The sequence below is a fragment of the Lissotriton vulgaris genome, unplaced genomic scaffold, assembly GCF_964263255.1.
Source record: "Lissotriton vulgaris unplaced genomic scaffold, aLisVul1.2 SCAFFOLD_214, whole genome shotgun sequence".
Lineage (NCBI taxonomy): Eukaryota > Metazoa > Chordata > Amphibia > Caudata > Salamandridae > Lissotriton > Lissotriton vulgaris.
Window position 1 is genome coordinate 1,166,883 of NW_028243866.1, and position 12,621 is coordinate 1,179,503.

The 12,621-nt window shown below is 44.7% G+C and overlaps 1 protein-coding gene across 1 annotated transcript in view; it reads right to left on the minus strand.

Moving 5' to 3' along the window:
* Positions 1–12,621, minus strand: part of LOC147668214 (voltage-dependent calcium channel subunit alpha-2/delta-4-like) — a 987,093-nt gene that overhangs the window by 577,549 nt on the left and 396,923 nt on the right. Inside the window, exon 13 of the mRNA XM_086948696.1 lies at positions 1,443–1,576. Within this exon, the coding sequence (XP_086804822.1) occupies positions 1,443–1,576 (134 nt within the window). The remainder of the gene's footprint in view (positions 1–1,442; positions 1,577–12,621) is intronic.

Below are 12,621 nucleotides of genomic sequence, written 5' to 3' on the forward strand. Positions count from 1 at the left end.
GGGGTTGTTGGAATTTTGACAATTTGTAAAAGTGTAATACATTATGTTTTTAAGGTATATTGAATGTATTGTGGAACATTCTTAATTGTATGTTTTTATCAAATGAATGCAGGATTTTTATTAAATTTTTGTATACGTCCCTTGATATCCTGAGTTGGTGTGTTACCTTGATGAGCTGTTGCTGACTGTATATGACTGGTGTGGATATCTGTTCATGTATGTTTTCTTTGAAGTGTCTCGAAAGGGAGAATTGATTTTTGACTTTTTAGTTTCTTATTGTTAAGCCGAGAATAATGCAGAACATTTTCTTTTGGATTGTTAATTGGTTGGCCCTGTTTCACTAAGTTGCACTAAATTGATGAACCACTTTATGAATCCTTCTCAGGGTCTTCATTTCAAATTTGGGTCACAAGTTATTTGTGGCGATCTAAATTTAACAATTTCATTTTTAAGTCTCATCAATTTTTTCACTCTCATCTACTGCAAAAATTCCTGACTGGGATTACACAAAACTTGGCCCGTACATATAGCTTGACTCAGAATAAGACATTTTTGCAGTTTGTGTAAACCTGTTCAATGGTTTTTGAGATATTTCCATTACCGAAGTGTGCCAGGTGAACTTTAAAAGTTTTTTGTGTGTATTTTTTAAGCAGGTTTCAAGATCAGTTCTAGAAGCACGAGTCTAAAAAACAAATTCTGAATTGGAAAACAAATCCAGTTAGCTGAGGCAGCAGTTTTTCTCTTTGTGAATACAGTTCCCAGAAGATCTGAGAACCACCTCAATATGATTAGCTGTCACTAACTGAAAACTATGCTCATGTCCCCAATAGGTCTCAAATCCTTGTCCTGGAAAAGCATCAAAGGGGAAAGAGGTTAAGAGTGGATCCTCTCAACATCAACGGATTCTAGGGGGCACCACTGAAGGGTCGCATGGGGCATTTAGTGGAAAGCAAAACATTTTAATTTGCACTTGAGGTTCAATAACCAAAAGAAACACTCTGGTAAGTCTCTCTGTCCAGCCTTTTACCCATTATACATCAGTTACGCAACTCTGCATCAGGCGGATGGAAGAAGAATCCTGCAGTCATGTATTATTGGATAATGAACGTTTGCCTTGTTCCAGGCAATGCTCCTCACTCAAGAGAACAAGGTATATATTAATAACCTCCAATAATCTTGTGATAATGTCTGAGTTCACATGAATGCCCTTTTAAATCCCATTCAAAGACAACAATACAATGGCCAGGAAGGAATCTTTTGTGATCCCTTTCTACATCTTATAACACCATTAGCTTCCCTTTCAGCTAAGAAGAAATTCCTGGATCCCAAGTGGAGACAAGAGCAGACATAAACCAACTAGCATAATGAATATGGGGGACTCTTGCACTGATCTCACTTCCCTATCACAATAGGGACACGCAAATTTCACTCAGGCCGCTTACCGCGCTGTCCATGTAGGCTTCTGTCCAGATGATGTCGTGGTCATGGTTGATCACCATGGGACGGCTCAGCACATGGAGGTACTCCATCACGTTGCCCTGTACGTCAGCCAGAGTAGAGATCTGGGTGTAGTAACCTTGAAGCAGAGAGAAGAAAGTTTTGATTCTTATGTTGATTTATTTCCCGACACACACATACTTCTTTGACGTTGAGGTGAGTAAATTCGGCACAGTATGCTACCTAAATATTGTGGTCAGGTTATCATCTCACGCAAATATTTTGTCCTAATTATAATTTAGGAAATGATCCCCCTTGTATTGTAATAGAAAATCTACACCCAAAGGGATGATATTTTTGTCAACGGTATTTAGGACACAATATTTATGTCACACCCCATTTTAGACTTTGATATTCTTACATACAACCATAGGTATGACTGAAAAGAACTGTCAGGTTGGTCCTTCAGTGAGTGCTAGGAAGCCATGCCACCTTCAGACATACCACATCTTCAGAAAAAAACACTGGTGTACCTTTTTAGTTGAATAATTGTGAATATTCAAACTCTGCTACATCAGACTGCAGGGAAAACATCAGCTTTAAAAATCAACGTGTGGAACGGATGAGTTAATATTGCACTCTACATATCCTGAAGTTCTGGTGCTGGCAAGCACACAGCTTGATTGAGCAAATATGGTCATTTTAAATAGGGGCGATGGTGCCTGTGAAGCTCCCCACTGAGCACTATTTGTTTGTACAAATGCACTGCAGTGAGCCGAAGCACGTATTTCTCCACAGTGTTGATTTGTTTTTAAACTAGTTTTTTTCAGAGTTTTATATAGCACAAACTAGACCCGAAGATATCAGGTATCAGAGCGCTTTTTACATGAGCACCAGTTTCATTACAGATGGACACATTCATTTTTGTTAGGCATGGGGAGATTAAGTGATTTGCCCATAATCACAAGAGGTTGAGCGTCAATGTCGAGACTCGAACCCGGTTCTCCAGCTTCGAGGTCGACCGCTTTGGATGTTGAACGTCAATGTCGAGACTCAAACCTGGTTCCCCAGCTTCGAGGTCCACCGCTCTAGCAATAAGGTTACAAATTGTAGCAACAACTTTAGAATTTTATAAATTCATACCATGAATGAGGATGTAATCATGCTGGACTGTGCCTCTTAGCCCTTGCTACTGTCAGCAATAATCAAATGTCATTACCTGAAGAGCTTCAGGGGCACTGGACATACCTTCAGAAGCTGCTCTGTTTTTGGTCACCTCTGGAGTGGACTTGAGATGGACTCCAATATTGGGATCCTGAGATGAGGGATTCCAAAGATGTACATCAGAGGTTTTATGTGCACACATGCCTATGACAACACCGGTGCTATCATGACGTATTGTAGTCTTCTTGTTGCTTGTGACTCTGACACCAACGATCGTGGACAGTTTCTGAGATTCTGTATCCTGAGTGAAGGAAGAAATGATGCTCAATGCATCTCAGCAGCTGGATTGCTAAGAGGATGCCCTCTAGTTTGTCAGCGAGCAAATAGGTTCCATTGGTTGTGCTGCCGCCTTTGTGATGGTGCACAGGTCCGTCAATCGTCTCGCTAGAGATGGATATCTTCAACGTTATGATCTTAATCACTATGTTCTCCTTCTAGGACTAGCCGAAAACTGAGATTTTCTGTAAGGACCAAGATAGAATAGAACTACACATCTCACTTGCTCCTGATGTCAGGTGCAATTGCTTCTTTATGCTGCAGATTCATAATCCTCTTGGGTTAAGTGTGAAGTTCCAGTGAATCTTTCAATGTTACAATAGTATCTAACTCCAGACAGAGATGAGAATGCAATGATCCTACTCCTGCTATTTAGCTTAACTTGTTTTAACCCTTTCCTGCCGCACAGTACGCGGAGCCAGGTGGTTCCTGACCCTCCGTTTCCAATGCATCGCTCCTGCGAAGATCGGGGGACAGTGTAACGAGAATCAGTCCTGTACACGGATATCCAATCAATGCGACATACAAATTTGCAGGTGATATGTATGTACTATGGTTTCTTTTAATCAACTGATCACCATGTGCATAATTTGCTTTTGTTATGTTGTAACACTGTGTTTCAAGATTGTTTGTATAAAAGTTTAATAAATAATTAAATAAAAAACCAACAAAAAGTCCAGACAGAGATCCTCAAATGTATCCAGTAACCATCATTCACCACGCAAATCATACAGATGTCCAAATTATTTTTTCCCATTGTGGCAGGAATTACTAAATATGTCCCCGGATAGGCCAACCCCTCTCTGGACTGAGCCTTGATAGTTGGAGCTGCTGCTGGTGCTTGGCCTTCCCTCTTGGACTACTTAGTCTGGAGACTGAGGCAGACCTGGTGGTCCAAGGTCCTGGATCGGAACTGGGGTTTTGCTGCCATATCTGGGGTTTGTGCAATGGTTGCTTCACTTCTCCTCGGAAAGCTCAAGAGTTGTTTCTCAGTCCCTTATAATGAAGATCTGAATAACTTGAACACTTAAAAATGCATTTGGTGTTAGCGGCATCAATGTGCCAGATCCAAATCCAGTGTTTGTCCATTAAGGCTGCTTCTCCTGCTAGTGTGGATACTTTCGTGGCATCCTTCGAGATACCGTATAGCAGCTGAATCTGTTGTTCTTCTACTGTGAGAATGTCTGAGAAAGCGTCTCCGGGTCTCTCAGTCCACCAGGATCAATTAGGAATCCTATTCCTCATAAGCACAGGCTCTAATAGCTAGGAAGGACCCTGCATAACAATGCACTCCAAGGCACCTTCTTTCCTTTCCATCGCAAGTGGCCACTTCCACAGGCCTGGTAGTTTTAGCAGCAAGAGTTACAAGGACTCATCCCCCCCAAATGGACATACATGTGGCATAACATGGCATGGCAGTCATACCAGGATCTGGTCAATCTCACATTAAAGTCTTCCTGACTGAATCCAGCATAATGAACTTAGAGGAGGCCAGTGACTGACATCTGCTTGAGGATGAGTCCCTGAAGAAGGCCCATTTCTTTTGCTGGCTTGACCAGGTCCTCGCTCACAAGTCATGCAATGATTAACACCTCTATGGAGAAGGAGTAAGAGGTCATTGTAAGGTGGGGCAGAAGGATATGTCTGGGAGCAGAAATGGTACCTGAAAGATGAAAGTAATGTCACAAGGAAGAGGGTGTCATGAAAATTGCAGCAAAGTGTAACATCTGTGTCGGGAGATCACCTGAGGTGGCAAGCATAAGGGGGATGAAAAGTGCGCTTACTGTGACGCTCAACACCGCTTTGCAGCACTCGGCATGAAGTGCATGGCTAGGCGTGCTGGTGTGTTTGCGCTCACCCAGAGGGTCGCTCCACGACGAGCACTGAGCGGGAACAGCAACCACAAAACTGCACAGTTCAGCACTGAACAAAAGAGATCAAATGTATTCTTCTTCATCTGCTCATCGACGCCATGTGTGGAAACGAGGGGGGGGGGGGGCAGTTAAGCTTTATGAAATGCCCTTTCCAAGATGGTGGTCTTTTCAGGGACTACTGTTTGAGCTGGCCAATCCCAAATACAGTTGATTCCTTTTCCTGTAATGTCTGTTCCTGTTTGTGCCATGCATGAAAGAGGCATTACCAAGTGAAGGGCACATTTCAACGCATTTGTTCCCTTATTTTTTGTCAAGGTCATCACCTTCTGCATTATTCTTCATCTTCAATCAAGAACTACAAAATTTCCAAGACTTTTTTTTGCCCTTGTGGCTTTTTGGTCCAAATTGGAACCCTTTAAAAAAGACACTAAACACTGTTTACTTGTTCTAATAAGTGAAGGGCGGCACCATGGTTTCTGGAAGAGACAGGCCATCACTGCGTCTTTTTCTATATACAAAGTAGTTGAAACATTACCTTTGTCATTCCTCTTTCTAATGCTATCAAAGTAGGGAAGAGTAATGGTTGTGTTTGACCTCTGTGCAATTAAAAGACATGAACATAATAGTACTAGATACCAGTGAATTTCTATCAGAAAAGAAAAACTCCAGAATTCAGTGGAAACAGCTTGTGGAAAACCAACTTCACAGTAGATTTTAGGTACCTTCTCTAGTATAGTCAAAGTGAGAGATAAACATTCCCAGAGAAACAAACATTACAATGGAACAGTAAATCGTCTGAATCTCAATCTAGGTGGCAGAACCTTCCATGGCGGATCTTGCTACAATTGCTGGGGAAGAAGAGGTCCTAGACTTCTCAAAGGCAAAAGAAGGCACACATTTCAGCCGTCTGTTTAGAGTCTCTAGTAATATGGTACAAAAGGGTACCCATGGCCTGTAAGTTAAATGTTACTAATCGCCTGCAGCACCTATTAAGCCACCACTAAAGTGACAATGCAAAGCATGTCTCCAGGTTTGTCCCTGCAGCCTGGGTGTACAGTTTTAAAACTGTCATTCGACCTTGCAAAATAAACATTTTTACCAGGCCTAAACCTTCCTTTTTAATATTTACCAGTCACCCCTAAGGTAGGCCCTACATGCCTATCGGGCTGGGTGCATGGTATTTAAAAAGTAAGACAACTACTTATGTTTTACAAGTCCTGGCAGTGAAATGCTCCAAAGTCATTTTTCACTGTGGCACAGCTGGCTTCCCCATAGGAAAAAACGAGCTACATTATAAAATCTTATAATGCTCAACTTCAGTTTGGGAGCAGCTGGGAAATGTTTCAAGGGCTCATTTCAATAGTAATTAAAATCCAACTTAGTGGTCAAGTTGGATTTTATATTACTGTTTTGAAAATGACAATCTTAGAAAGTTAACATTTCCCTGCCTAAGCCAGATGTGCCTTTCGCCATTGTTCAGTGTCACCTGGCTGTCGATGGCTTCCCTGTCATGAGCTGTGTATTGTTATCAGATAGTAGAAAAAGGGCTTGGGTGTGGTGAGATGAGATGGGATGAGATGTTTTACCTCCCTGAGCAGGATGAACCGGGGGCTTTGGCTAGCCCCTTCCTGAGCTTCAAAGTATGCCTACCCAGTCTCTGGCAGATGTAGCTCACACCTAGGCCTGCCTCCCATTTTGTCTTCACAGCCAGCTTGTCCTCAAACCTGATGGAAGGGGGAAGAAATGACAGAACTGCTTAGAGTGACCACAAGGGAGTGCTTGCCTATTATAGCCAAACCTCTTGGTGGGCACAGAGAGCTCTGTAAAGGTGAAACAATGTTCTGTCATGTTGGTTTTAGATAGAAATGGGCACTGTTGGATAGTTTTTAATAAAACAGGAAGTGCTGCAAAAGTTGTGTCACCCAGGGAATGTTTATCCTATTGGTTATGGAATGGCAGAGAATTTACCCACCTATGGACTGGCATTGGGCATAAATGTGGCCCACCCAGTACCTTCTTCAGAATGCCTCTGTTCCAGTGGAGGACAGAAGAAGGGCTGTGCATTCTGTTGTGATCAGTGAGGAGAACTCCTAGGGCTGGACATGCTCATACTTGTACCGAGGACTGAGAAGTGGGCACCAAGGTTCAGTTGACTGGCCACCAGTTGAGCTATAGGGAAACAAAAGCTACATAAAGCACAGTTTCCTGAGGATTCCAGCTGACCAGTTTCAACAGGACCTGCCCTACACCCTGCTGGTGGCTTCTTGTAGAGCTAGTCCTGACCCCAAGTGCTATTCCTGAGGTTCTTCAACTCTTTACTAGTGTTGAAGTTTACTCCTCGCCCCTAAACTAAAAAAAGCTGGGACTTACAAACCTTTTATCAACTTTTTCTCAGAAGAAACAGTGGGAGACTGAGACCTCCGTCGAGCCAAAGCCATCAACGTCAAATCGCCGGTTGGAACCAGTAGCTGCCTTGCCCCACTTAAGAAAATCTGCCTACCAGAAAAGCTTCCAAGTCAAACATAGGAGGTTCACCCAGAACAATCATTTATCACAAAGAAGGGAAGGGGGGGTCCGAGGAGAGTTTAAGGCCCACAAGGGTTAGCTTCCGCATGTATCGAAATTAAGAACCCCACGGGTCTAAAAAACAAAAGCTACTACAAAAGCAGGGACCTAGCCGCAGAGGGGTATCCATTTAGATGGACAGAATGCCTCACCCACCAGAGTTGGCATCCTTCATCATAGGGAAGTGAAAAAAGTGAAGATAAAACTAGTTACACAGTACGCGGATTTATTCAGGATAAAATTTTTAGTGCTGCTGGTTAATGTGTATAAATTCACTGGTTGTTCCCGTTGATGTTAGTGAAAAAGGCCCACCACAACCTGGCATGTGGCTCCGGTAGGTTCACCGTCCTTGTTGAAGGAAGTCTGACAACCCATTTTGGCTACAGCGGGAGGAGGTTTCCTCTGACAAGGACTGTGAGTCTACCTGAGCCATATGCAGGTTGAGGTGGAGCTGCTTCACCAACATGAGCAGGATCCACCAGTAAATCCACCAAACTAAGACAAACTTACAGGATCACTGGATAGGTTTGTATATTTGATATATCTTTTTCCACACCCAAAAATCTTTTTGAATTATACACATTGAGCAGCAGCACTAACAAGTTGATCCTGAAGAAAGCCGCTACACCTCTACGTGAGGATGACTAGACTGAAACATGTCGACCATATTTTGACACTAACTGCAGGTATATGTTTTTCCCACTAGTGCCCTGTTTTTAATCCTGGCCCAGGAACACACAAAAAAAGGGATATTGTGTACCATAGAGCTAGTTTTGTCTTCACTTTTTTCATTTGCGCCCCACCTTGCGCTTTTCACTCTGGTATTTAGCATACCTTCCTCCATGCAAAAACATCCCTGAGCTCCTCCCTCTCAGAGAAGGGGTTGTAGCTCGTGCCATGACTAGGCATCACGGCATGAGGAGAATCCCAATGATGAAGCATGTCACCTCTGGTGGGTGAGGGATTTCATATTTTTAAGGGATACTGCTCTCTGGCTAGGTCTCTACTTTGACAGTAGCTTTCTCACTGAGAACAATGCCAAGCCAAAACCGATCAATGTCAGGGCCTTCCTGGGCATGAACTCCGGACTTTAACCTCTCAGAGTTTTCTCACCTTGGTTGATGACTGCACTGAGACCCCACTCTTCAGCAACCTGCTGTCATTGAGCCCCACTTCGTATGCAGCCTGCAGCTTGCCTTGCTGAGGACTCATCGATAACAACCTTCTCTTTTTGAAAATATCCAAGTCTAAAGGTAACATTTAGGCCAGGATTTGCCTGTGCTTCCTATCCGACCCCGTTCCATCATGATCTGCCTTAACTTTTGATTTTAGCACCACCAGGTGCCAGCAATTGGTGCTTTGCGCTTTTTGGTGCTAAAATTTAATTCAAACTTTAAAAATTCATATCTCTGGTTTCCTTTACTGGATTTTTATTGTTTGGTCTCTTTTTAACTATTTTGAGACTTCTGAAGAATTTCCACATTTTGTTAAGTTAAGCTTGCCTACTCTATGCCACAGCTACCAGGAGTTGAACCCAGGTTTCAATTAATGAAACCTTTATTTGACCTAACATGAATAGGGAGATTATTACCTGAGGAGGATTATCATCTACCCTAAATAATAATTCACTTTCTCACAATTAGCCTATTTTTCTCATTATGTATCCTGACCACTTTGCAAAAACATTTTGAACATAGATGTTCCACCTCATGTGTTTATGGAGAAGGGAAAAGTGATGTAAGAAGAACATCCGGCTTAGTATGAGAGGATTAAAGAACTTGTGGAATACAGGAAGAGTGTGGCTGAAGATGCTACCCTTCAGCAAAGAACTAGAGCTGTGAGGGACAACCAATTATTACATCTAGTTCTACTACCCTTTACATGAGATAATTCCTTCTATATCACTTACTACAGCTGATAGAGATTTCAGTTAGAGATGGAAAAGATGAAACTTACATTGACTTTGGTTAGACCTGATACTCTTGAAGTAATGTTTCCCTAAAACTTTTGGTTTTACCTCCTGGGTTTTGCTGATTCTCTTGTAGTGACCTTAGGGCTTTGGACACTTTCCCTCTGTAAATATAGTGTGATAGTGTGTGCACCTTTGCTACATACATTAGGAAGAGGAGTTGGCCTAACGCCTGGGTCGACCTCGAATTTGGGGAACTGGGTTCGAGTCCCAGCAATGACGCTGAACATCCTGTGATTCTGGGCAAATAATCTCCCCGGGTCTAACAAAAATGAATGTGTCCTCATGTAATGCAACTGGTTCTATGTAAAGCGCTCTGATAATTTCGGGTCAAGTTTGCGCTATATAAAACTCTCAACAGAAAAAAAGTGGTGCGCACCTGATGTTATAAAACATGTGTCCAGCCTGCCATTGCAGGCCAGTCCACGCACTTGCACCAGTGGCGTGCTTAGCCATGTGTTCAGCCTAGCAATGCAGGCTGGTGTGAGATGGTGTTTTGAAACTTGTATCCTGCCTGCCATTTCAGGTCTGTGTGTGCCCAAATATACTTCTACTCAGGCTGGCCTTTTTAAATCACTAGTTACCCTGATGTGGGCAGAAACAACACCTTCAACTTGAACTTCTGGCCCTCACACTCTCCGCCAGTGTCTTTCCAGATCTGGTGATTCCCTATTTCTGAAAATGTCATTTACTGATATAACTCCGCCCTGAAACATGAGCCAGAAACCGCCAACGTATGCGTATACGTATGCATATTGAACCTCTGTGTACTTCTAACACAAATGCACAGTATACATCTAGACCTGTGCTGCACATGCGTATTGTATAGGGTCTCCCCCTCTGATGCGCATGCACAGTGCTGAGATCCGACTTGCGCATGTGAACTTCCTGCAGGGAAGAACTCGCGATCTGAACGCAACCTCTAACTAGAGCCACCTTTGGGCACCTGGTCAGACAGTCAGCAGGGATCTCTCGATCTCAGGAACCACCAGCCAAAAATAACTCTATCTACTCACCGATGCTTTCTAACTACGGACCCATGCTCATGCCTTGATCCCCCTGAGCTCTCTGCCTGCAGGGTGTTTAAGGCCCTCCTCCCCCCACAGGCCTCAGTGGGAAAGCACTTTGCTCTTCTGCCTCTGCCTCTCTCTGCCTCTTTCCTTTTGTACCCTATGTCCTTCTGTCACTTTTCACTTTTTTACTTCTCACTCTTCTCACTCTTTCCTTAGTTTTCCTTTGTTTTCTCCCGCCGCTGCCCTTGCAGCCCATCCAGTGTGTCCTTCCAGCTCCTGCCTCCCAGATGACCTGCCCTCCCCTGATCTCTACTTAATAGCAGCTGCGCCACTGCGCCCCAAAGGCAACCCATCTGCGCCCCTCCGTGACCAAACTGCGACCAGCGGCAGAGACCCTGGTCTTCAGACCCGCCACAGCTGCAACTCTAGCACCCTACACGATCTCAATCCTGGATGCAATGAAAACTGCCAGTACTCAACGCCGAACAACACACATGGTCCTCTCTCCTGTCTACACTGCCACTGCACCTTCACCCACCTCCGTACCCCAGCAGTATCTCGTGCAACTGTAAACACGCTGAAGTCAACCCCCTCCTGAAGAAAGCATCCGCGGACCAGATGGACCTCAAGAACCTCAGGCCCATCTACCTACATCCCTTTGCAGCCAAGGGCATCAAAAAGGCCGTCAACACCCAACCTGCAAACTTCAACGAAGCTAACAACGTCCTGGACATCCCCCAATCCGGGTTCCGAAGCAATCACTGCACCAAGATCACCCTACTTGCCACCACTGACCAGGACGAAACAGCAGCCCTCCTCCTCCTGGACCTTTTGGCTGCATTCAACACTGTTTCCCACCGCACCCTAGCCTCCAGACTCCACGATGCGGGTATCCGCGGCAAGGCCGTCGACTTGATCCACTCCTTCCTCACCAGCAGAACTCAGCGGGTCAGGCTCCCTCCCTACCTCTTGGAGCCAAAAGAGACCATCTGTGGAGTGACCCAGGGCTCCTCCCTCAGCCCCACCCTCTTCAATGTTTACATGGCCCCCTCACAACCATCATCAGGAACAAAGGGATCAACAGCGTCTCATATGCCGATGACACCCAGCTACTCCTCTACCTCATCAACGAACCCAACATCAGATACAACTTCCAGGAAGGGATGAAAGCCGTCGCAACCTGAAAAAAGAATAGCTGCCTGAAACTCAACTCAGAAAATACAGACGTCCTCATCCTTGGCTCCACCCCCTCTGCATGGAACAACTTCTGGTGGTCCTCCATCCTCACAAATCCCCATCGCAAAGGACCACGCATGAAACCTCGGCATAATACTAGACTCATTGCTCACAATGAATCGCCAGTCTCCTCAACCTGCTTCAACACCCTCTACATGCTTTGAAAGACCTTCAGATGGATCACAACCGAACACAGGAAAACAATAAGGCACACAGTCATCAGCAGCAGACTGGACTATGTCAACCCTCTCTGCGCCGAATCAACAATAAACTCCTTTGCAAACTCCAGACTATCCAGAACCCCGCACCCAGATGGATCCTTGGCATCCCCCATCGCAGTCACCTCCATGATCTCCACTGGCTTCCAGTCGAAAGAAGAAAGACCTTCAAACTCCTTTCCTACACATGCAAGGCACTTCGCAACACCGGACCTTTATACCTGAACAGCAGCCTCTCCTTCCACGCACCCAAAAGATACCTCCAATCAGCCCAGCTCTTACTGGTCGCCGTCCCAGGTATCAGCAAGACTGGAATGGGAGGAAAGTCCTCCTCCTACCTTGTAGTCATACCCTGGAATACCCTCCCCCTCCAGCTCTGGCAATCTCCCACATTGCCCCAGTTCAGGAAGGACCTCAAGACCTAGCTTTAAGGGTGACCCCAGCACTCACCCTCCCCCAAGCTCCTTGAGGCCCTAACAGGTGAGTAGTTGTGCTTTTACCAACCCTGCTTGATTGATTGAGAGGACCGTTCTCTATCACTAGAGCACCCGGAGGGTACGTCTTAAAGGGTGAAGTGAGTGGTGGGTGAAAGGCTGAGCAGGTACATATGTGTGCTCCCTTCCCAGTTAGTGAGGAATGCCGATGTGTGTTTTCACTACCCATGAGGGTTGCTCTTCCCAAAGGCTAACATGGAAAAACGGTTGAAATTACTACAAGCTGCAATAGCGGATTGCAGGGGAGAAGCCTCATCATATTTCCTATTACTGGATTCACAATGACAAACCCTTTACTGCGGCAAAGGTGGTTTT